This window comes from Zerene cesonia, chromosome 25 (genome assembly GCF_012273895.1).
Source record: "Zerene cesonia ecotype Mississippi chromosome 25, Zerene_cesonia_1.1, whole genome shotgun sequence".
NCBI lineage: Eukaryota > Metazoa > Arthropoda > Insecta > Lepidoptera > Pieridae > Zerene > Zerene cesonia.
In genome coordinates, this window is record NC_052126.1 from 225,519 (window position 1) to 253,454 (window position 27,936).

General features: G+C 32.9%; 1 protein-coding gene and 2 non-coding genes across 3 annotated transcripts; 2 read left to right on the forward strand and 1 right to left on the reverse strand.

Annotated features, from left to right (window-relative positions):
* The first annotated feature begins 134 nt into the window (after window positions 1–134).
* Window positions 135–27,936, forward strand: LOC119836723. Its single transcript, XM_038362159.1, has 3 exons — window positions 135–356; window positions 21,725–26,125; window positions 26,272–27,936. The coding sequence occupies exons 2-3, from the start codon at window positions 21,725–21,727 to the stop codon at window positions 27,118–27,120; spliced, it is 5,250 nt and encodes a 1,749-aa protein (XP_038218087.1). The 5' UTR covers window positions 135–356; the 3' UTR covers window positions 27,121–27,936.
* Window positions 11,551–11,622, reverse strand: Trnae-cuc. The gene has a single exon. It is a non-coding gene; the product is annotated as a tRNA-Glu (tRNA).
* On the forward strand, window positions 12,332–12,405 carry Trnan-guu. The gene has a single exon. It is a non-coding gene; the product is annotated as a tRNA-Asn (tRNA).

Below are 27,936 nucleotides of genomic sequence, written 5' to 3' on the forward strand. Positions count from 1 at the left end.
ACAATAATTCTTTCTGAATTCGAATTTGATGTGTAATTTTATACATAAGAGATGAAAAGGTAACAACATGTTAGGGTACCGACGGCGAGACGGTGGCTCGTTTCTAAGACATACTCAGCGAACCATTTCCCCACATCCTACCACTCGCTTGTCCCAGTGGTAGAACCACTCACCACTCACCTAACACGAGTGCCAGTCGCCTCCAAACAGCCGTGACACACAGACGCTTTATATATATAGTTGTGAACCATTTTTGTTGTGCAAAAAATGTGATTCCATCGACATTGAAGGGATTTTGATGTATTTTGGATATTTTTTTGTGAACTTACTGTGTTGTTTTTGTGAAATATTTTAAGGTATGTTTTTTTGTATGTTTAATTTTATTTTTGTATTTGTTTAAATCATTTGTGTGAAGGCCATAGTACTGAAAACTGAAAGAAATTATTATATTTCATTTTCAGTGATTGGATAAGTTAAAATTTATAGCCAAATCACAAAATATTTTAATTGTTTTATTCTCACTTATGAAGTATTTATTAATAATTATATAAACACCTAATATTTAATAACAATATGGTAAAATTCGTAAGTAATATATTTAAATTTTATATGGTATCACTTCAAAAAAATGCTAACTAATCTAACCTACTCCTACAAAATCTTTTTTTCTTGCAAACGAATTTTATCCTAATAAAGTCTTATGTTAAGTTTTTTGCTATTGAATTTTGATACAATTGTAATAAATAATGGTTATTAAAAAACTTTTGGGCCATCGCAACGTCTTAATAAGTTTTTCTTAGACGTCTAAAAGCTTTACTGAAAGCTTTTATATAATTCTAATTAACTATTATTTATAGTGTACCTTCTTTTATTTATATCTCTTAATTAAGGAATTTAATTAATTAAACAATCGCTTTTTTGCAAATAAAAAGTATTTCTCCAAAATTTTTTAGGATTGTTTTTGTTTAATATTAATGATTTTATGACTCTTTAACGTAGATATAAAATATATATAAACTGAAAGATGGAGTTTTTAATCGTCATCTAATTAGGGAAAATTAAAGCGAAAGATTATAGAAAAAATCGTTCAGAAACTTACATTTTCATTATACTTCCTATAGTGGCGCAAATTTAATACATTATTGTATGCGTGACTTTTGCATAGTATTTCTTTACTTAGTAGAAATCACTGCCGCGTTTCGATATAATTATAAATATCCGACGGTTTCACGAATATTAATATTATTGAAATGAAATTAGAAATTGTCAAAGCATTGACTGATATATCACCGCATTATATTATGCTAATTTTGCTGGTCACTTTCATCTGATTAAAAATTTATAGTAATATTTATGTAAAGTTTTTATTGATTTATATGAGATTTTAGTTATATTTGATATTCTGTTAAAAACTATTGACTTTCCAGGATTAATTAGGGATGCAGATAGAATATTTAAAATATTACGCATAAAGAGACGCATAGGTTATTTTGGTTACTTACATTTTATTTGAAAAAATAATATTTCTGATCCATCGCTTTATGTCTACTTATTAAATACATACGACCCACATCTTTTAAATCCGTAATACGTATATCAATATATTACAATGTTTGTGGTTTTTGAGCTAACATCCGGAACTGCAGATCCTGTTTTAAGAATACCTTCATAATAGTAAGCGTATATATGTTGTGTAATATAAATATCCAACATTTTATACGTATTATATAGTAGTGCTTTTTGCTCCCGGCTTCGCAGGCGAAATCTAAAGTAGATATATGCAGTCCCGGGGCTATACCACCCCAATAGTTTCCATTCCCGTGGGATTTCCGCCACAGAAACTTATCAGGTCTTTTCTCGGCTCTCGAACTTTGTTTGTAGCAAATGACAGACAGACAGACACAGTTATTTTCGCATTGATATGATTAGTGGAGATTTATTTGTCAACTAAACAGGAATTCTAAGAAAATTTGAATATTTCAGTAAATTTATTACGCGCGATTAATTCGCGCGAAGACAGATCGCGTCTCTTTAGGTCAGTTTATAGCAATATTGTAATAAGTATACTTAGAATATATAGAATCAACTTAACTGTCTCCCTTGTCCTTATACAGAGTATACGTAAGTTAATTATTTCATCTAAATAATAAGATGAGCTTATCAAATTATTGCATAGTCACTGATCTTGACATGCGTTAACAAAGTTTGAATCCAACCTGTCCGTTTGTGGGTGGTAAGTGGGTCAAAATCGAGTCTCAAGGAGTCTGTGTACATACGTACAGGTGAAGCTAATTTTATCGTGTTTAAAAATGATCCATATAAACAGAAATGACGTAAATCGTCTCCATCAGTGCGATTTCTATAATTTTCCCACAATCGAGCGATTAGAAAGTCATTTGTCTCTTATTGATTCTTCAGACAATAATGTCTTCCATCTGCCACGGTGCACTTTCACTCAAGGGCGTTAAGCTGGCGACACACTGGGACATTTATATAAAACCAACTATTTTATTTTGAAACATACATAAATAATAATCCGCTAGTAGTACTGATAATCCTCCTAAAAACGCGAAAGTTCGTGTAAATGTATGAATGTTTGTTACTCTTTCACACAAAATCAGCAGTTTGGATCTGTATAAACGTTTGTGTATAGTCTGGACTGGCACGTAAGCTACCGTTCAAATAAGTGGCAATCACTGCCTTTCAGTAGCAGCAAATGCTGATGCGCTTATTTCAGCCAGACATTGTCATATGCATTTCTCTTATTAGCTTTATTTATAATCTCTCTCCATTAAATATTAGCTAACTGTTACCCACATAAAAGCCACGTAATTCTATTACTCGTACGAAAATAAATCGTATTGATATAACGTCAGATAGTATTACAAAACAATTCTCAAATAACCGAGATGTGGAGTGCGGTAAGGGAGAAAGTTTGCAATGAGCTAACTCGATTATACCTTGGTAATGGACACCGAGGTGGTGTTACGTCATTTGTGGACTTTTTGAATATTCAAATTTCGAACGCGCGAATTTTCGTTAATGGATTTTTTAGACGATTACAAGCAGATTGGTTGAGTTTTATGTGTTAATAATAAATGAAAATTATGATATTAGACATAACATAAATCTTGTTTTAGAAATATGAATTTATCTGCCAATGTTTTTTTATCAGCATATGTCAGGGACTATAAGTAATGGGCTATCACTACATACTATAAAACAAAGTCGCTTTCCGCCTTCTATGTGTCTGTATGCTTACATCTTTAAAATTACTTATCAGATGTTGATTGTTTTTTTTTGTAATAGATAGTCCTTGAAGATGAAGGTTTATATGTACAATAACATCCATTGAACCACTCCGAATTTAACACGTGCGAAGCCATGGGCAAAAGCTAATTAGTAATATACATAAATACATTGTAAAAGCAATCACTTTCATGTCGGTTCCTAGAACCCTCCTTTAGAACCAGCGGTGAACAATTATTGTATAATGTAACGGAAAAGCTAAAAACCCCAGTCAAATGAATAAATATTCGTGTTACGCTTTACATGAATTTAATATGTTTAAATTAAAATAATTATGTAAGCAATATACCACATTCTGTACATTTCTCGCTAATTACAAACACATAGAAATTATCGTGGCATAATAAGAAAGTGTTAATTGTAACATGCATTTGAATTTTAACTTATTAAATAATTAATCTGGCCCGATAGACTGTCAAACGCGTGAAGATTAAATTGCCCTTAAATTTTCCTTTTTTTTAATTATCACAGACATTTCTCAGGGATTCCTTTCATTTCTACTGACAATAACAAACATATCCAAAAAATTATTATCCCACTTTTTCTAGCGATCAAGTTCACGCGAAATATTGGGAAATCGAGATTTATTTTAATGTATAGAGATATTGTTAATTTAAGAACTAATAATTTGATTTTTAGTTTTATAGCATTGAAATGCTTTATAAATGAGAAATTTTGAAAGAATAGAAAAAATTTGATCCTGTATGGAAAAATTTGAAATCGAATCCTGCCTCGTGATCAAATTTTTTCTATTCTTTCAAAATTTCTCAACTAATAATTTGGTTATTAATTATTACATAAATATAGAAAATTTATTAGGTAATATAATTGAGGGAAATAATTACATTCCATAATGTTCCGACGGAATAAATTGAAAGCTTCACGTCATTCAGCGTGGAATCTATTTGCTAATTTCCCTGTCAATTGCAAGGAAACTGATAATTCGATAAGAATTTTCGGCCCATTATTAAATTGTTTCACCATTCGAAATAAATAAATGTAAATATAAAACGAATAGCTCGCGTGCGATGCGCTCAGCGGCCATGTAGTTCAGTGGGACGGCGTTTCCACTGCTGGCTGTTTTCACTGGCATTCTATTTTTAAAATTTATGAAAAAAAAAACCAAAAAGCGCGGGAAGATTTTGTTTTTTTGTTATGTTTTATCTGTGGTGTTCTGTTTTTGAATTATTTATATAAAGAAAATACATCGATTATCAATCGATTTAAAAAAGGAATAATGAAGATGGAAGTCTAAGAAGTGATGCTATTACATTCTTCATAAAACTTATATCTCTCCTATAAAAATTAGCTACATTTTTCTCAGTAAACCTTATATGTTATTATATATAAAAGTGACATTGCAGTCGTGTATTCAAAATAACAAATAAAACGTGCGAATCGGTAAAATGAAAGCAAAAAGATTGAAATAAAAGCCAAATTTTATCAAATCTCTGCTACACAAGTACAGATTTACCTACAGCACAGATAATATAATACTATACTAGTAACCACAGATACAAAACTCGCTGTATAATGGAAACGAGTAGAAAATCGCATCGTACATTGCCTCTTCCAACAAACCAACAGAATGTCTGCATCTTGCGTTATTTTTTTACTTCACGCTCTTGTTTTGTGTGTTCTGTGTTTTCTTTGTTTGTTAACACGTGGATTTCTTTGATTTAACGAATTAATCTGTATTTCTATGCTTGTAATATAAAGTTGAGAAATTTGTTTGTTTGAACGCGCTATACTCATGTACTGCTAGTATATGTACGTTATCTCTGACTAATTATTTAAAAAATAGTAAATTTTGTCTTTTAATTAATTCATTCATTAATTGCACTTATTGAGTAATTTTTGAGTAAATAAAAAAGCAAAAGTATGATTAATGTTCTCTTGTTGCTTTACTATAAATGGCTTTATTTTGTATGTTTGTCTTCAACGTCCTAAACAAGCGACAGTTGAAAGTCAAGCGGAGATAGGTAATACGCTTATATCTCTTTGAAATTCGAAAAATGATCACTATAAAAATCTCGAGTTTTTTTTATTAAAATTACGACTTTCAATTGCAATTTATAAATAAACATAACATTATGTTAAGTCTTTTTATAACTTAACTTAAATAATAAGAACCATACATGTATGGTTCTTATTATAATCTCACTCACCTTTCTCATTTTTCATTGTATTTTTGTATGTATTTACATATGCAAATAGTCTAAACACCTTGTCCGTGACAATGAGTTTTTATTCATAATTCGTTACAAACAAATAAAACATTCATTTCAGTAAAAGCGAGACGATTATGAAAGAGCATTTTTTTATTTAACTTCTACTTTCGCTTGAACCGGTTAAAACCGGTTAAAACTCTCTGATGGTGTATCACCATTATCGTTTATGACTTGTCTTCAATGAGTTTATTTGCAAGGATTTGTAAATAAAATCCCACACTCTAAATATATCTTATTATATATAAATTACGTGTCACGTTGTTTGTCCGCGATGGACCCCTGAACTACTCAACCGAATCTAATAAAATTTCTACACCATGTGCAGTTTGATCCAACGTAAAAGATAGGATAGTATAGATATATTATCTCAATTACGATAAATGACGGCCCGAGCGGAGCCGGGGCGTGCAGCTAGTACATTTATATCGTACAAAGGTAAGGACTGATTGATCTATCAGCGCACAGCTCAAATTACTGGACCTATCGGCATGAAAGTTGACCAGCAGATAGCTACTAGGATGTTTATCAAATTTTTCGTACAAACAGACGCGGGAAGCGACTTTGCTTTATACTATTTAGTGATTTTCAATATTAGCTGCATAGCTAAAATCAGGATCTTCTCTGAAATATCGTTATCATCAAGCATAATAAGGCTTCTTTCAAAAAACCTCAAGCAACCCTAAATGCCCCTTAACATGGAGCTTAAAACGTGGCCGAAGTCACGGGCATAAGCTAGTACGAACATTATGTAACCATGAATCACGTTGTTTGTATGTCACCTGGCCAAGGTTATAGAATATCTTTATACATGACTCATAGAGTCCTTTCACAAGTAGGCCAATATTTTTGCGTTAGATTTAGCGTTAAATACTTGTTTGTTAATAGTTTCTCAAATCATTATTAGTATTATAGTATTTTATAAAGTATTTATAGTACTCTTTCAAACCACGCTCATTACTACTAAAAATTGTCTTTCGGTAATTGACTATCAAAAATATACTATGAAACTCACGAAAATACGAGATCCATCAATAAAACTGCTTGACAGTGTAAAAATTATTATTATGGGCATATTATAATCTGTGGTAACATTTTACATAAAAAATATGTACCAAATCTTTTTACAACTCGATCAAATATAAATAACAGCAGATATAACAACAGGAAGATAATTAAATAATATTTAATGTATCATGAAAACCACTTGCTCTATTAAAATAATTTATTTAAAGACATTTTACAAACGCTAATGTGTCGAATAATAGCTTCCGTGATTACGAACAACGCCGGCGGATAAGTGTAGTATGCATATTTATTATTTTATGACTGTGTTACTTCATGTATGTATAATTGTTTTATTATTATATCAACATTAAAACCTGATAAGCTTTCTTTTTTATATTTTTTTCCGCCTGCATATACAAAGGAAGAGATAGACAGCATATAGTATCCCAATCCCGTAGAATTCTGGAATTAAAGCTACCCTATTTCCTTTATAAGGTTACAAACCATCTTTGTACAAAATTTCATGAAAATCGATTCAGATGTTTAGCAGGAAGAAGAGACTGAGACACAGAGTTAGTTTCACTTTTATAATACTAGAATGGATAATTTATTGGAGTGTCACATAGGACCTTAAATTGGTCGATTTTGCATTTTATTATAATAATACTAATATAAAAAAAGAAATAATATAAAGCAATGATACATAAAACAAATCTGTATAGACATTTCAAACCATATAACTTTCTCAATTTAGACACAATATACATCCTATGCAATAATTGGACCATCCAAATTTGTACCAGTAGATCCTGATGTTGCGCGTCCAACCAGACAAACAAGCTACTATAGATTTGCGAACAGATACTCCTCACTTCCAGGATATAATACGTCATCAAAATCTGACATTCTATTTCCCGGATTATAATTAAATAAATTGTTAGATTTTATAGCTTAGACGAGTTTCTATTCAGTCGGAAATGATAAATTGGACTAATTATATAAAATTATATTGATACATATTAAATTGATTATATATGGGCTAGTTCATTAATGTCACCGGATATTATAATGGTTTAATTATCTTTATGATAAACATAAAGAATTACTTGAATCACTCACCACACTACTTACAACTAAAAGCTATTATAAAAGATATAGATTTGTAACTACGAGTACATTCTTTTAAATGAATGTAATTTGAATTTGAGGAAATTTTGATTTTATCTTCATTCATCGACTGTTTTCAGAGAAAAGTTATTGACCAATTTTGAAAATTTATTTTACCATTAGAAATTTTTGCCAAGTAGCTTACATGCTATGTATATTTCTTTATTATTTACTAGCTGCGCCCCGCGGTTTCACCCGCGTAAGTCCGTATCCCGTAGAAATATCGGGATAAAAATTTGCCTAGATGTTATTCCAGTTGTTCAGCTATCTACGTACCAAATTTCATTGCAATTGATTCAGTTGCTTTTGCGTGAAAGAGCAACAAACACACACACATCCATACAAACTTTCGCATTTATAATATAAGTAGGATTTTGTTCCTCCTGTGACAACAAGAGCGAAGCCTTAATAAGCGGCTAGTATGTGATGTTTGACGTTAAATTAATAAATTATAAAGTTGTATGATATTTTCAAAATTATTGTAATAAAAACACCTTGTTGCAATATAAAGTGACTATATAATAAATATATATTTTCATTGTAAATATTCACAAAACCAATTATAAATTAAGTTTTGCAATTAAGAAATATTATGCTCTTGAACTCAAATTGTTGACATCCTAAAATGGTTGTATGTAGGTTTAATTGTCCAACCTACGTACCTATCTAATTGTGAAACCCTACATATGGTATCATACAGACGTTATTTCCTATTGCGTAAAATTTTTATCAATGATTTTTCGTCGCTTCATAAGTAAATACATCTTTTCTTATATACATTTTTGCCCTTTCTATCTGCGCGTGAAAATCGTGTCAGAATCGGTCAAGTCATTTATTACATTTTCTGAACTACTTATTTCTAACAATACTTTGACATCATATGCTTCAATTTAGTAAATTTTTACGTAATAAAGTCATCTAATACCTTTGCTACGGGAAGATTATCATATCGTCTTAAAGCAGTACTAATTCCAGTGTGGCTAATTGATAAAGCTAGAAAATCTATATTGTAACGCTGTCTCTTTCCCACACTGGAATCAGTACTGCTGGCCTTCAATTGCATTGTGTAACTAAAGCCCACTCCACCCTATAACAAATGAATACTGCCACAAGCCTACAAGACTCGAGTCAAGTTTATCAGTAAGTATATCTATTGTATATAAAATAGCTATAGCAGGTTCACCTTGCTCCTACTGCTGCTCCTACTGTGTGGACCTTTCAATCCACTGTAGTTATGTTACTATGCTTTGTATAGTTTACGTAATTATTTTTGTCCGATTTTAAAAGAGAGCACGGATTGTAGCTATCTTATATATAAAATCTTATGTTGTTCGTTAGTCTCGCTAAAACTCGAGAATGGCTGGTCCGATTTTTATAATCATGGTTTCGGTACATTCTGAATAGTCCAGGGGAGGTTTAAAAGGTAAGAACAGAACGGAGGCGGGCGAAGCCGCGGGCGGGAAGCTAGTCTTATATGAAATAATTGTAATTCATGTAAAAATAAAATAAAATTATTATGCAGCCGGTCCGCCTGATTCCACTCGCTATATAGATAAAAGCGAAACCAACTCTGGGCTAGCTGTTGCTTAGCCGCGATTTTTCTTATTCGTTGTTATAGCGGCAACAGAAATAAATTATTAATTGACGTACAAACAACATTTTTCCTTTTCTTCCTATTCCTTATCTTTATTCCTTGGTTATCCCGTAACAAAACAAAAAATAACATACAAATTGAAACCACCTTCGTTTCTGGAAACATCGGTTTTTAAAAACAGTGGCAACTTTTATTAAACGAAACAAAAATGTACGCAAAAAATTTTATAATTAATGAAAATAAGCGCACTTTCGCCAAGACCAATACAAAATTGCTCCAGTATGCAGAACGCTTTTACATTAGTTAGCATATAGTAATTAGTGAAAGCCCATCGAACATTAATGAAGTTGATTTCTGCTGCTTTTTAATTAGTTTTGAGATGTTTTTATCTATAGGTAATACAAAGTTAGAGTATTAATTTGTTTGTTTGAACGCGCTTATCTCTGGAACTACTGGTCCGATTTTAAAAATTTTTTCAATGTTACAAAGCCCGTTTGTTGTGGAAGCCTTTAGGCTATCTATGTACTACGGGCAAAGCCTGAGCGGACCGTTAGTACTTAATATTTAGACGTTCAACACCTATCCTTCCACCTGGTGTTAAGCAGTGATGCGATCTACATTACGCCTGTCTAGGAGAAGTCTCTTCACACTGGACTCGAATAGTTATATACTATAGTAATCCGAAAACACTGACGGTCGAAGAATGTTCCATTCCTTCGCAGTTCGCATGAGAAATAACGCATAACGCGTATTATATTTAAAAGGACTCCATAACGTTTTCAATTATTATTTAAGGAGAAATGTAATTACAGTAATATAGTATAGCAATTGTAAATATCGTGATATGGTGGTAAATACATAATTATGTAGTGTTATATTTCGATTTATTCATACTCGGTAGATACATGGGGTAAAATCTAATCTAAATCTAAAGTAGTTACTCTATTACATTTTGTTTTTAATTATGATTTAAATAAGAACAGCGTATTTTTACTTATTATTCTGTGGTATTACGCCTATTTCTTTAAATCGATTAGGATTTGTTTATTTTTCCTCAATATATCGATCGATTACGAATTACAGTAGCAGGTATGGTAGAATCACGCTATTTCCTAGTATTATCTATAGACAGTAAGACAGGTTGTGGAGTCACCGACCGCCTCTTGGTGAAAGTACCTGCTGACATCCAAATATCTTGAGTTGGGAGAAAGTTTGACATTATATTATTGGATTAGCGATGGAAAGCGATTGTGATTATGGAGTTTTGATTTATCTAAAAACCGCATTTTAATCCCAGTACCAATGCGAAAGTAAATTTTGTATTATGGTTGAATGAATGTATGTTTTACGCACAAACGGCTGCTAGGTTCTGGATGAAATTTAACCATTAAATTCTCCTAGATTAGACAAGTCGGATAGCAGTTTTTATCTAGATACTAGGCGATGCTGAAGCTAGTATCTGAATAAAATAACATATTTTTAATCCAAAAAGTCCTGAAGAATAAAGGACTTGAAATAAAATGCCAAAAGTATCAGAAATATGTCCTGCATGTTGCGATTTAAGTAACACAATGGTGCTTTAAACATCTCGAACTGTTGAATCGTAATCCCACGAGTCATTATCAAATATAGCGACCTTGACCCTGAGGTCTCGCGAAGTTATGTGCTTGTGATACCCACTGCACAAAGAAAGTGTGTTTTGTTATACCTTACGGGAAATAAGAACACGTTTTTTTTTTGATTTCTTTAAATAGCATTTTATAAAACTATTTCAACCTATTTCTGTTGTAGAATCTGATCATGATATAATCAACAAGCTTTTTTGAAACGATTTAAATATATGATTACCCAGTATATAGACAGTAGAAATAAACTGTATTGCTATCACAATAAAAACAACTATAGATATAAAATAAATCTTACGACAAGCACCTACGAGGTACGTGTTTAGTATTCTCGCTGAGTTTTGATTACAAGTGTAAGTGTTGATCTGACATAATGTGCACCTGATTTGAATAGCAATTTTATTTAAAACTATGAATCTTTAACGTGGGCTTTTCTTACGTTGAATGAATTGTGTAAGCGTGGTATTGCTTTTTATTCTATATCACAAAACATTAATATGCATTAATTTTATGAGATAATAAAATTATTAAGTAAATAGTGTATAGGAATAGTATGTTTAAAAAATAATATATCTAAAATCTATCTTAAGAAATATACAAATAAAAATAAAAAATCGGTTTCCGATACCGGGAATCGAACCCGAGCCTCCTGGGTGAGAGCCAGGTATCCTAGCCACTAGACCATATCGGATATATCAGACTTAATGAAATACTTTAATATTAAATACAGAAGATACTAATATAAATAATTAATATTAATCGTAATAATATCACTGTTATCTGTGATATCACGTTTCGATGTACAAAATAACTTTTTTCGTTGTACAAGGTGGGAGAAGGTAGAAGGAACATAGGTTTTTTAGTGAAATAAGTGTATTTTTTTACTGTTGGTGATATTTTGAATAGATTTAAGATAATATTGTATAAGACTTAAAGTAAGAGAAATATCATAAATTGTCACGAAATAATTTAAACTGTTTAAAAATTCGATTACTATACTAGTAAGCAAAAAAAAAACATCAGAAAAAAACAAAACAACAATTTCTTTTTTCAATTTATTTCTCAGAACAACTTCCGCAAAATTACGTATATTTTAGATCGTATAGAGAACAATCAAATCTAATAACGATAGTATGCTCCATGATTCTGAAACTCTTTCCAAATAATACTAATTATAACAACCGACTTGGCCCGTACTTTCTCTCGTTATAGAACACTAGTTTTAAATTGGACTTGTTATGAGGAAATCATCAAAAAATATGACAATATGGTATTTTAAAGAGAAAATACATGCACATCCTTATCCGCTTATCATTATTATCGAGTCTATTACGGTAATTACATTATGAGGTAGATAAGTATATTGGGATGTGGTTTCTATTTTTTTGTAGATCAGCAACGCCTCCGTGGCGCAATCGGCTAGCGCGTTCGGCTGTTAACCGAAAGGTTGGTGGTTCGAGCCCACCCGGGGGCGAAGCTTTTTTATGTGTTATATTGAAAACCCCGTTTATAATAAAAGACAATTATTTGAATAAAAAGTAGTTTTTTCAAAGGAAAATTCTGCATAAATACCAGCATGTTGAAAAACATGTAACTATTCTTTGCTCCTTACGTATTATATATACTATATAACTATAATACATTTTGCCAACAGATGGAGCTGAAACTGTATACCAAAATGAGATCATGAGCATCTCAATCACATTGACAATGCTCATTCGTCTCTCGTTTGCATTCGATAGTCATTAACTTATTTATCGTATTTATTCACACTACCACACATAACATAATACATGCTAGATCCCAACCCTGATGTGAAGCTTAACTGGAGTAATATATACATAAGTATATCTTAATATATATAAATTTGTCCGTGATGGACTCCTAAACGAGTCAACCGATTTTAATCAAATTTGCACACCATGTGCAGTTTGATCCAACTTAAAAGGTAGGATAGTTTATATTATTAAAATTATGAGAAAAGACTACCCGGGCGAAACCGGGACGTGCAGCATATATATATATATATATATATATATATATATATATATATATATATATATATATATATTTTTTATAATTACATACTTAATATTACTTAGCCTTAGTACCTACTTTAAAATATTTTATGTTCGATGAATATAAACTCATAAAATTTGCTTGCATTAGTCTGATACACCAAATATAATGCACTATTTTTTTAAATAATTTAGTCTCCGTTTTCCTAAGCGCTATCCATTGTTTTGCCAATTCATAAAAAATAAACCAATATGATAATCATTTCTCGATTGTTATTCTTCAACAAAACAATAATACACCTACACCTGTGTGACAACTTACAAAGCGTAGGCATATTATAAGATTTCACTTTCGTCGAAAACCAGATTCTCAATGGGCACATATTTTATAAGGCAATAAAAAATATCAAATATTACACACCTTAAATTCACACACGTGACACGAGTCATTATTGATACTTTTTAGGTGCGAGCTTTTTAAACGAAAGTTTATAAATCATTTTGTTTATGCATTCAATTGTCACTCAATTTCTTTTTCACATTGTTTATAATTTATTTATACAATAAATTCTATTAAAACTAAATGCCCTTCACATGTAAAATACCGATGTTTTTTTATCGTTCATAAGCGTTATATCAATATTTCGCAAATTAAAAACCCCAAAATTAAAACAGTATTATGCACTATATTATGTATTGTTATTTAATTGATCTCATTATTCGAAGCACGCAATGTTACATATAGATAAGTGAGTTTACGTAATATGTAATTTTACGCTACGACTGCCACTTCCTAATATAAAACATCGTGTATAGATTACGTTGGTATTGTTATATTAATAGCTCATTTTATATGGTAGGCCAGTCACGTTTTAAATGGTCTAGTTTGTAACAGATTTGGCGCCATCTCTGTGACATTTACGTAGGTTGACATTAAGATGGCAACACAAATACAGATAAGCATCGACATTGTCGGACAAAATGGTATATCTTGGTATTGCGTGGAATGGATACATATAGTTCAGACTATTTTCAAAATAAGTGTGTATATTTTTTCACTATTTGTAGTGGTATGTTTGTAGGTTGAGAGTTGTCTTTAGATTTGTCGTAGCAACACTAATTAAAGTGTCTGTCTTATATGTATTGCACTAGTTAGTTGTTTGTTCTTACAAAAAAATATTAACAATTCAAATTTAATCGAAATTATAATACAACAATCATGGCTATGGTACCGTGTCAAAAGGCAAAAATCTTGAACTTTCCCTTGTTACATCAACACCTATATATACAAACAAACACAATCCACACAAACCTGTTTCACCGAGAGACACACAAACGGACGCGTGTCCGGTAAAAGTGTAAATAATTTCCCTGAATATATTACTGGTTGACACATTTTAACAACTCGTTTAACAAGAACTACACATGTCTTCTCTATTGTTGTGATATAAACAAGTATACAAAAACATGATTTTTAAAGATTCTTACTCAAAAAATAAGTATAATTTGAATTGATTATGTCCTGGTTTAATGCTAAGCCTAACTATTGTCTAATCGACACATAAATCACATTTCGTACAGGCCACTTCGGCTATATTTTAAGAATGAAAATATATGTTGGTATATAATTAAACTAGTTGTCAGCCCGCGGCTTTGTTTGCGCACTCACTTGGTGGTGAAATGTAGCCTACGTCACTCTCTAACTTAAGCAGCTTAACAACATAACATATAAACTTTTAGATTCTTAACATAAGTAGGACTTCACTTTCCGTCCTTACCCGTAGCAAAGTATTACGTAAGAATCTATCCAAAAAAGTGACAAAAAATCGAAAGTAAACGTAATAACAACAAAACTAGTCCAAACTACATTCAACTAGACGAAACCAGTTCTAACCGGTTATAAACAATTTCTTTGCCTCCCGCGTTCCTGTCATTTCTCTTCAAATTTTACACTTTTAAGCTGCGTCACAAAATTAAACTTTATGTAATATAGAGAAAGTATATTTTCCTTTGATTTCCATGATAATCTCTTCCTTCATACTGAAGACTGTAATTTTTAAGTGGAAATGGCTAATTTGTCTATGATCTTATCCGTATTACGCTAACTTTCTGCCAGTCATTGAAAATTATAGTTTTGTTTATACTTGAGGATAGGCTGACTTTCAAGTGAAAGTTATAATTATTTGACAAACATTGAAATCACTAAACGCTTATCAGCTTAAGGCATATACTCGTAGTAGTATGCACGTAAAATCGATCAGAGAAAAAGTGTAAAATTCGTTTGCCCCATGCCCCACACGTGGTCGTGGAATTTCACTAAAGGGAACCACAAAACATGACTTATTTTAATAGCTACCGATATTTTATTGTTATTAAGATACCATACGAATATGTATAAAATAATAGTAATTTGTTTTTATAAAATAAATGTTCGTGATATTTGTCATCAATCGCACTGAATACCAAATAAGTCGCAAATTAGTCGGAGATGTGTTGTCTAACTAATAAGGCATTAAGAGAAAGTTTGCGAGGATGTGAGGATGACTCTTGCGCAAAAAGTGCTGGGCTGATGTTTGTGTAATTTAATTGAGAAGATCCGTTTCAGACTTGTTTCTTGCAATACATTTTTACTTTCTTGCGATAAAAAGCAATATATAGAGTATATTTAAGTAGATTTTCATGTGTGTTTCTATGCCTCTGTGTCACTGAAGTATTCCATAAATACTGGACTGATTAAGGTCAGATTTAACTTACCTCCTAGAACCATCTATAACCTTATGATATGAATCTATACTATTATATTCACACTTCTGGGTGTTTATTGAGTAATTATAATTCAGGTTCTATATGTCATTTTAGCCGGTTTCAAAAAATAGGTGTTTTCAATTTTATTTTATGTTACATATGTCATTTATGGAGAAATACCGAAAAACAGACTACAGAATTGTGGTCACAGTGACAATTATAAGGTAAGGAATATTTGTGTTAAGTTAACGTTATGATTGGATGATAGTCAAACGATTAAGGATTTCGTTTTAAACTAAAAATTTGCTCAACTGTCCACAAATTTGGCTTTAACATTAGCCTAGTAGACCCCAATTGCCCCTTTCTCCGCTATTACATTTAACCAGATATTATAAAGCGTGTCGGTTTATTTCAACTTTCCTTGTAAATACTAAATAGTCGCATTAGTTAAACGTGCTGATAATTAGTTAATGAGAGCGATATGCTCAGTGACCGCATCCGTTCGCATGGTTCAACGCCTCGAAGGTATTGGTTCGATCTCGGTCAGTGATGTTACTGGTTCTATCGGTTATGTATGAAAATGTTTGCGCTTTTTTACCAACAAGCTTAAGCCCGCGGATTTACTCGCGTAGCAAGTGTGAGGAAGGTAGGCTATAATATCCGAATTCAGGCTGATCCAATACTACATGTACTAAAGAGTTTGCGTGACAGAGTTAACAAACATGCATAAATTTTTACAATTTTTTTTTCATATACTAAAGATTATTTGACTGCAAATGAAGTAAGGAATGTTTCGAAAGATTATATGACATATAGATTACATAAGTATATAATAAAAATTGTAAAGCATTTCTATATTATAACATTAAATACCTATAAAATTTAAATACTCTCTAATTCTAATTGCAATTCTAACTAATTACTATTAATTCTAGACTATAAGAAAGTCTAAGTGGAGTGTAGAATAAATCTGCATTCCATAATAGACACTTTTACTATCCTAGATCATCTACTTCGTAGTACATTACCATTTAAATAACTTTCTTTCATTATGTATACCGCTTCAAGTGTTAAGATAGATATTTATTAAAGCACACTTTATTGAATAATATAACATATAAACAAATTGCTAGATTTTGGTACATAAGCTAACCTTTCGTAGGTAATTAAATACTTTATTTTAGGTAGGTATCCGTTAGGAACAGTCGATGTTTTCACATGACTTTCGTCTTTCTTTTTCTATATTATTCACTCTACAACCTGTATAAATATTTTATTTTATTTTTCATTGCTTTACCCTCTCTCATTACCTAAGTTGAACTAAGACAGAATAACACAAACAAGATTTATATAATAATTAATGACAAATTTAACTTAGTATTTAACTAACTGCCTACTCTAATCCAGACAATTAAATTGTCAATGAACAAATTCCGATGCGTAATTTACAGTAGATTTATCGCTACTTATGAATCGAGTTGGAATTATCGATTTCACGCGACACGCCAATGTAATGTGGCACCACTTCCTGCTATACAATGCGACAGACAGACAAAGCATACTTGTAAACTGAGCTGTTGATAGTGAGTATACTGTAGTGATAAATGATAATAGTAAATTTGAAATGGTATAGCTCAAGGATAACATTCTTATCAACGTGTGTAATTTTTGAATCGGTCGAGTTGTTCCTGCGGTAAGCGTACAGACAACAAACAAGCTTCTATGTTTTATATTATAATGTATAATGTATACTTATTACTATCGTGTATACTCAATTCATACAAAAAATCAGTCACTTCTGAAGAGATAACGAAATGATTAGATGTTTATAGCATAAAACATATTCAACTTCCAATTACAGCCTGAACCAATTTTTATATAATTGTTTATAACATACAATATGTGGACTTATATTAACAATAAATTGAGAAAGTCCACCTTAAAGTTTATAAAAATTTAAATACTGAAAACTATCCAAACGGTCGTTTATTACCTATCGAGGTCAATGTTCACAATATAACCTGACTGGTGGCCAGTGGTTAGGCTATAACGACAGTTTGCTCAGAGAAAGCACTGAGGCATTGACCCTCCCATGATCTAATGGTGAAATTCAACACGCTCTTAGCAGCTTTTAGATAAGTGCCTGTCACTTACGTGATTAATGTCTAAAACAATGTTATGTTGGCCACAGATAATTATACACGCTAGTCCCTGGGTTATACAACAGGATATATATATGTGTACGCAAAAAGGTTGTACTACTTCTCTGGAACTTATCACACATTATTTTCACATTTCGAATTGACTTTTAATTGTTGACCAAATTCTCGAATGTTATCAGCTGCTAAATACAATAGTAGAGTTCAAATATTTCATACGGTTTAATCTCTTTTCCACTACTCTCATATTACCATGGGACGCTACATACCCGGATACGACGCTACATACGGATATTGCGAGAGGGAAGCAGGAAAATATAAGAATCACTTAATTTGTAACTTGGGAGAAAATTATTGAAATAGGGTTTTATTTTCTAAGCCGTCTTGTTATGGTATATTTGGCATTTGCAGACAAATACCGAACCGAGATTTCAAAAATCGATTTATTTTTTTGACTGCATAAAGTAATACAGCTATATAAGATACTAGCTGTGCCACTCGTTTTTACGCACATTGTATATGATTTTACATAGCCTATACTGTTCCTCAATAAATAGGTTATCTAACACTGAAAGAATTTTTCAAATCGGACCAGTAGTTTCTGAGATTACCGCGTTCAAACAAACAAAGAAACACTTCCGCTTATAATATTATAGTACCTTATATACATACGAGTCAATATTAATAAATCCATCAAATAAACTCATAAACCGACCGAGATTTCCTGTCACTTGTCAGCAATTAAGCGTGTATCGGACACGACAGAGCAATTAAACTGTTACATTGTCCAACATAATGCTTTTGAAACAGTTAGGTAAACGCGTCATTGCATATATCGGCCGTCGTAACATATGCTTAGAACAAACTTCACGACACAATTGTTCCAGTGATTACGGTGGTACAGCGGCATTGAGGTCATGGCGGTAAGTTTTAATGCGGCCCGAACGTGGTCTGACTGAAATAGTTTAGTTTTACAAAGCTACGTACTTCAAAACTATTGACAGTTATTGTAACAGCGGTAAAGTACAACCAAATAGGTCGGTGCCCGATTTCATATTGTTTAGGATTCAATTTTAGTCTAAAATTAAGTACTTATTTATAAAATATATTTTTTCATAAAAAAGGTGTGCAATATTTTAATTATTAACCACACGAATAAAGTGCGCACGTTTAAGTACATCTGCGGCCGAACCCCGGTCAAAATTCATCACAAGCTTCATCTTCGCCAATTAACATCATAATCCGTTCAGTGATTTTCGTTTGCGAGAGTAATAAACATGTAAATATACGTTCAAATTATCGCCTTTATAATATTAATATCATATTATGATCAATATTCACATAAACTACTTCAATACACAATAACTATATAGCTATCTACACATATTATGTGTGAAAAACTAATATATGCAGAATCGTCAGAAGTAATATCTAGCTTTAAATCTAAATCAAATTTAATAGCAAAATTATCCCATCAAGTAACACTTCAGAACGACTGACTTTAATATTTCCGGCCCATAGAAGCCTCAAGGCAAATGCAACAATTTAACCCACTTTTCCAAAAATGCCTGACACTGGATGACTTTATTCAAGTAAATACACAAATTTAGGTAATATCCTGTTATTTACCTTGATCCGATAAGCTACCAGGCTTGCGCTTAACCAAAACAGTAATAAATTAATTATAAAACCAAACAGTCAATCCTCTTTGCCATATTAGACATACGCCAAGCCGACAAAAAAATTAGAGCACATTTGACTACATTTGGCGGCAAAAAGCGATATTGCCATTGCAAAATTTTAATTTAAAACTAGTATTTTAACATAATTTGTGGAGTATTGGCAACGGATGGATTTAATTATCATTTACTTAGTGAAATATTTGAACATTACAACTACTAAACCCTATAAGTGGTTTAGCTTCGTAAAAAACATGGCTATAAACTCTTATCGTATACTTACGTTGTTTCACGCACTGTTGACTTAAATATCTTACTGAAAATTCCGAGAGAGCGTTATATCCGCATACCGGCGATATTATAAGAATTTAGCGTCTTTTCTTTTCAGTGATAATAAGAATCTTTCGTTTACACAACAACTACTAACAACTAACAACTTTTAAGCATCTCTTCAAATTAATAACTTGCGTGCGTATAGTAAAACAAAATTTTTAACGAAGTAACATATTCATAATTTTGATTGTAATGGAGTTTCTGTTACACTTTTGCATTTATTTTTTTTTTGTTTTGTTTGTGAGATTTGTTTAAATATCAAAATTTATCCAAACAAAATTTTACCTACATCAATTTAAGGCGATGCTACGGTTTGGCAAGAAGACGCAAGTTCCAATCCCGCCTCATAATAATTTTAACTGTTTTGGTTTAACATTGATATTTGCTAACTGTTTGGGGTATCTATTTTTTAAATAAATAAATGATAATACAAACCGTTAAATAAGTAATATTGAAAAAAGATCGTACAACTGTCACCTCAAAACGAGCACGCAAATAGCAACACCAAACCTCAGCTTTTCCCGCCATTTTCTCCATCATTACGCACTTTCCCGCGCCGGATAGAGCGAACTACGTTGCACTGAATATAGTGCTTATATTCTATGCTCTATAGTAATTGTAATTATGTGTTACCGCTCAAATGAAATGCGGATGCCCGTAGTTTAAAATATCTAACAGGTATTTTATCCACTCCTTATATTTATGTTATGATATTTTAGTTATTTCATATAATTAATAATATGCCATATTGTAGAGCATTCTTCGTGCTTTTTTTTTCATTTATAAAGTCAAGGTGGGAAAATCAAATAAACACAAAAGAAATCTCGGTCTATTTAGTATTCAATGAATCATCATCATCATCATCAGCCCATATATGTTCCCACTGCTGGGACACAGGCCTCCTATGAGGGTTTAGGCCATAATCCACCACGCTGGCCAAGTGCGGGTTGGCAGATGTCACATGTCGTCGAACTTTTTGATTCTTGGACATGCCGGTTTCCTCACGATGTTTACCTTCACCGTTTTAAGCAGTGGTGATGTAATCCACATGTGCAGATAAATTGAAAAATCAATTTATTTCCTGCACGCTCGCTCCGGTCTCGAACCTCGACTTATCGATTTTGAAGTCCGAGGTTCTCACCACTGAGCCACCACTGCTTAATTCAATGAATGTTTATGTTATATCTACAGGTGTGGCGTATAAACTTCCTTCATCTGCAGTTATCATCTTATCCATCAATTGGATATACTGTATTATCATACTCATTTATTTTCATCTTTAATATATTGTTTATTTTTCGATGTTTTTTTCCATTTCCAGTTTTCTTTTTAACCTACAACCAACTTAATTTTCATAGAAATATTGAAAGTTACTGTTACCCTAAGCAAAAAGTAACCATAATTTTCAAATCTAGACGCTCATATGTTTCTTTCAGTCTCCCTAACATGTTCGATTGACCAACACCGATTTAGTCAGTAGTCACGTAAACAACAAGGCCCACGTCCCATAATATACCCTTGTACGCTTAACTTGTTCCAACCCATCCTTGCATCATGTAGCGTTTTAATTGCGGTCTTTATTAATTCCGGTCATACTTTAGGGCATTTGCTGAATGGCTTACATGTGAATTAGGATTACGTAAATACGCATTTCACATGCGATTAAATGTACTTTTAAATCATGTGACGGTAATGTTCATGACAAATAAGAAGTTACGAATTTGGGATTTATGTTTTTACGATTATTCAATAATTTACTTAATTTATAGAAATATTTCTAGGAACCTAATTATATGTTTAATACTGTGGGATATGATACTATTGCTTTTGAATATTAACCATTTTTTTTTTCTTTGCAGATGGCCTATAAAGTGCTCGCCTGTATTTTGTTCCTGGCGTTCGCGGCAGCAGGAAAAGAAAAATCAAGATGGTCACGGCAACTTAGCTCTTATACATCAGACATAAGCGACTGGGTACCTTTACCGGGTCCACCCGAGAGAGAACCAATCCAAATCAGACGTCAAGCGATCGCAGAACCAAGGATTCTATCGGAACCCTTCCCTGGATTTGGAAAACCAACTGGATTCTCCCAAGATGACTTCCCCCCAAGGCCCCTCTTTAATGCGCAAACAAATAGACAGCTTTACCTTCAAGCTGTACCGTCAGCACCGCAGAATTATCTCACAGACCAAGGTTTTGGACAAGGGCTTAAGTTTGGATTAGCGCAACCCAACTCCCCTTTCAGTCAGGGCTTCGTTTCTCCACAGTTTAATTTTGACACCATTCCGCAAATCAAATCGAGACCCCCAACTATATCTAGTGCTGGCAAGTATGATGGTTTTTTGAAACCTCAACCACTGCCACCTCAAATTAGACCACAATTTGTAAATCCAGCACCAAAGATCAAACCTGATGCTCCAAAATTTGTTGACGGATATAGAATAGTAAATACTACTAATTTCGGTATGCCTAAGAAAGCCCCGAATTTACAAAAGGTTAAATTCGATAACTTTGACAAATCAAAAGAATCTCAAGGTAAATCTAAAGCGGAAAGGGAAGAGGTTCAGCTACTATATGTGCCAATAGAGTCATTGAATAGAGGGCAATTTAATTTCAGGAGTCCACTGACATCAGCACAAATTGTAAATACAGATCTGTATAATCAAAACTTGCGGATTAACCCATTAAAACAAAATCTCGCTGCGGAATATCAAAGGCCGTTATCGAAACCTTTAGAAACATTCAACTCACAAGAAGCATTAAATGACTTTAATAGACAACTTATTGGATTTGAACAAAGCTCAAAGTTTTCATCATTGTCATCGCCTTTTCCAACTGCTCCATCTACAACACCAAAGCCGAAAAAACTGAAACCACATCAACCACCATTGGCTATATTTTTAGCACCAGAATCAAAAGAAAGTAACGTGAAAGTTGGAGATGTGTTGAATTCCTTAAAAAATGCTGACTCTGTGCCGGTTTTAGACTCAGTAAATCCTCTTAACGCACCGAAAGTCTTTATAGGACCGTCAAACTTATCACCTCCAGATAATTATGTCAAATTCGAATTGCCATATTTATCAAACATCGATAACGTGGACAAGAAGCTACGTCAATTGCCTTTTTTCGTGGCTCCTTTAAGTTACAACACTCCGCAAGGATTTGCGAAGATCCCATTCCCATCTCCACACGTTGGATCGGTAGTGATTAATTCACAAATAAAGGAATCTTCTAGCACTCCTGCGCCGCAACCTGTTCCTGAAACATATGAAAATCCATATATGAGACCACAAGTTTATAATCGACCGCAGTATCAACAAAATACTGTGACGCAAAAACCTCAAGTTAGTTATTACAGTACTGTTGCCCCAAAACCAAGCAGTCCACCAAATTATCATAATAACTACTACTCTATTGAACAGCAAACAGTAAGCACTTTATCACCGCCCAAACAAGCATCGACAGTGAAGAGCCCTGCTAAACCTGGATCCTACTTTTTAAGTAATTTTGGTGATCAGTATACTCCATCTCAATACGTTAACTTCCCAGAACAGGTCAACTACAACCAACCACAGCGTGTCAAACCTTATAGTGTTGTTCAACCCATAGAAACAACAACTACACCAAGAACTACCGTAACAACGACAGCGAAATCTTCTTCAACACACCCCAGCCCCCAACTTTTGGAAACCCATAATCCATATTCTATTAATCATGCTTTCCATTTCAATACTCCAGTCGATTATCAAAACTTTTTCGATGAATATAAAGAAACCCATGCAACTCCGGGTACTTCATCGTCTACTACTCCAGCTACCACTGTTGCTCTGACGGAAGCTCCAACTGCGCCAAGCACAACTGTCACACAAATACCGAAACAAAGATATTCACAATCCTATGTACAAAACTACTCTCCTGAAATCCATTATGAATCTGAAATTCAATCCTCTAGACGGCCTACTTACCAGACAAAGGACTACACAAAAATAAGGAATGAACCAACACCACGCACAGAATATAAACAACCTGTAACAGAAGATCTACCTTCACAAAACGAATTGGAAATAAATAAAATCAACTCATTTACAGCATATAAAGAAAGTACAGAAACTCAACCTCCTAAAGATGACACAAATTCAGAGACCATAAGCTATGTCCCAGAACCGACAGCATATGAAAAACAACCAGCTGAGATACCTCAACAATATAATCAACAGGACGTAAACTACAGTTATGAAGAAGTACAACCCACAGAGGCAAGTACTACAACTACAACAACTTCAACTACTAGGCGTACAGCGTTGAGGACAAGAGGTCGTCCCCGATACACTACTGCCAAAACAGATACAAATGAATATACCACACGCGCTACACTAACAAGAAGACCTTATAGAGAAAGAAAGCAACCAACAAATAGACCTAAATATGAACCAAACAGAATAACAACTGAAAAGACTGATAAGGAGTATTCCGAAAGTATCGAAAGCACTACAAAATCGCAAAGAAGTAGAACTAGAGGTCGTATTCAATACAAGCCTACAGGAAACGATGAAATTTCAGAAACAAAACGTGCCAAACAAAAAGAACAAGATTTAGCATATCAAAGGGATGTTTTACATCAAAACTATCCTGTGACACTAATGGAACGTACTAGCACGGTTGATATTGATGCTATTACCGAATCAACAGCAAAACTACATATAACTAACACTGTAGACGAATCAAAATCATTTGATACTGAAAATGCCTACACCAACGATAAACCATCAATCACTGAGAATATAAATGCTGAATTAGCTGGAGATATATATGCATCTAAAGCCGTTTCTTCAGAATCAGAAACTCAGTATAGGCAACAAGGTAGTAGTGGTCACAATGATGAATATGTTTACCAGACAAAGAGTAGCATAGGGCCATCTGCTAATGAAGAAATTAAAGAACAACCTTCTGGAGAAGAAAAACAAGAAAATGGTGATGATATTTATCAAACAAGTCCAGTCAGTCCAGTTACAGAGCAAAATATACCAAATTATTCAGCTAATAATGAATATCCAACAGAAAAACAAGTAATATCTGAAGATGAAGAAACCAAAATTCACAATCAAGACGTAACAGAGAATCAAAATCAAGAAGAACAAGTTGTAGAAACGACGCCCTCATACAATAGAGTAAGGGTACGACCAGGATTAGTGAGACAGTACCAATCTTCATCTACCGAATCAACAAGAAAAACTGAGAGGAAAAAGTTATCTCAACCAATTACGTACCGGCCAGCATTTGATAGACGGCGAACTACAATGCGTATTGAAGAAATCGAAGCTGATCTAAAAACAAAGCCGGTCAACAGTCGAACACAATATGATGACTACAGGCATCCTGTTTATAAACCAGAACCAACAACAGAGCCTCCCGCAACAGTTCCATCGGCAGAAACAACAAACAAACGTGGACAATTTCGACGAAGAAGACCCGTCTATACAACCACCACAGAAGCAACAGCTAGGAAAACGTATGATGTTAAGAACAGATTCCGCGGCCGACGACCGACTGAAAAGCCAACCGAAAAACCGGAAGTACAAACTGATGTTGCGTCGTCAACTACTCCAAGAAGTCCGCTCTACAATAGATTTAATCACAGAACAAAACTTTCTGAACGGTATAACAAACGACCAGACCAGACACAGGAGGAAGCTGTTACCGAAGATCAAGAACCCAATTACTCCATAAATAGACCAAAATATGCTGCTCTAGACACTGAACGTTGGTCCCCAAAAATTTCTAAAGATACATTTAAACCATATAATCCTAATGATCTTATTGAAGAAAACAAACCATCTGAAACAAAGGTAAAAGATGAAGAATTAGATATCATAACGGCAAGGAACGAATATGATGACATTTTAATCTCTGTAACACCTGCGACAAATACCAACAATAGAGTCAATAAGAAAATCGCAGACATTCCGTCTACACTTGAAGCTTATGTCGAACAAAGTAAAGTAGCTAAAACAGAATCGAATGAACCAGTATCTACTTTTGAAAGTATGTTAGAGGAAGTAATGAAAAGTTTAGAAGAACAAGATGAAGATGAATATACAAATAAAGTAATGAAACATAAGGGAGGTGAAATTGGAGAAATACCGCCTGAAAAAATAATAACCTCTGGGGAAAATTATTCATCTAAAACAACTACACCTATACAAGAAGAAACGACTACAGCGGTACCAGCGACGGATGAACTAGTTCACGAAGATGATGAGGTAATACTTAAAAATTAATTAGTTAAACAATAATTGCTGCAAAGCATACATATTTAAAATTGATATAAACTCCTACAACCATTACAATTCATTTTTTTCCATAACATTTTATTTTTTTTATGTAGATAATATACGTTATTTTTCAGGACGCTAATCGCAAGAACCGCCGTCGTGGCTTCTGGAAAAAAGTTAAAGTTCGTCCAATAACAGAGTCCTTCGAGGTTGCAGAGTCGCAGTACTACCCTAATACAGTAAACACACTTGGACAAAGCGTATCAAAAATATCCTCTGATAAATCGATTGAAATCAACAAGAAAAAAATGAAAGTAACCACATACAAACCAAGATTCCAATTTATAAAAGATTTCTTTGAATCCGATGATAGTGCATTTGACCTATCTGCAGATATTGATATACCTAAAATAAATGCAACACGGAAATATGACGATGTAACTGAAAAAGTTGAAGCAAATACTGAACCCGCCATGAAAGAAACAATCGCTGATAGTATTAGTCCTGGAGACATGGACTGGGGTACCGGATCACCCGATCCGACACTAGAAGATGCATCTTTCTATTCAGAACCTACACAACCAAGTATAGATAGATCCGACGGCTTTAGCTTTATGGAATATCTGTTTGGAGTGCACTCCAGCGAGGAAACACGACCAGTGAAAAATGAAACCAGAGAAGAGTCCACCAAAGCATCTGAAAGCGCATTTGAATTAGAGACAACAAAGGGTACAACGGACAGTTACATACCTGAAGAGATAACAGCTGATACTGTCACAGAAAATTCAGCGATTACTGAAGATCAGAAAAATATTAGCAATGACGCAACAGAAAAATCGCAGGCTGTTGAAAGTACATCAGTATCTAGTTTTATGGATCCTTCGAATGTAATCAGTACATCAATGTCTACAGAGGTGTCGCATGAAACAGAAATTTGCTTTAGAGGTAAATGCATTAAAACGAAGAAGGACTTATTATTATAAAAAGTGCTATTGAGTTCAAACTTAGTGTTACGGGATCTAGTGAAAATGTGAGAGGACACTCGGTGTATAGACTATGTTATTAAACTTATTTACGTTGTAATGAAATCATGTAAATAGCTGGCTAGCCCTTTACTTGGTTTCATTTTTATTGACTAGAATTCTTATTAAAGTCAATTAACTTTGAAAGATTGAGGCTCTTTATGCTAACAATCTCCAGAGTATGGTTTAAGTTTACCAATATTTGCATGAATAGAATGTTTAAGCAAACGATAATTTTTCTAAAACATTTTTAATTAATTTTATTTATACTTATTGTGGACAACCGTAAAGGACTATATTTGTATTGTTAGCTTGTAAAGAACCAAAATAAATGAAAATAAATTTCAACAAATTTTAAAAGCATGTTTACAAGCAAGCACATAATTATCCCATGAATATATACATATTACCAAGAAGTTGAGAAATGATAGAATTTGTCTTAAAAACATCCAGTGGTTAGGGTTGCCACATTTCGAGCAATTCATTATTTAATTAACAATAAATAAAGTTTAGTGGAGAATATTTCATTGTAATATAATTAACTCAATTATCTTAAGATTTTATATTTTTGTACTATAGTATTTGACTGAGAGTATTGTGTAATCAACTAATGCTAAGCTTATTATATCTATTTATTTAATGTATTTACTCTGTCTAAGGGTATGTCAGTGAAATAGTTTCTTACCCCACCCAAAGGTTTTATTAAAAGACCACTGTAGTGGCTATGTACCATCATTGTATATTTTTACAATAAAAAATAATACAAAAAAATAAAAA

Excerpts from the sequence above, each read along its gene's own strand:
- LOC119836723 (XM_038362159.1), top strand. The coding sequence starts at position 21,725 with ATGGCCTATAAAGTGCTCGCCTGTATTTTGTTCCTGGCGTTCGCGGCA. Across the intron at positions 26,126-26,271 it reads TAGTTCACGAAGATGATGAG|GACGCTAATCGCAAGAACCG; the intron begins GTAATACTTAAA and ends GTTATTTTTCAG.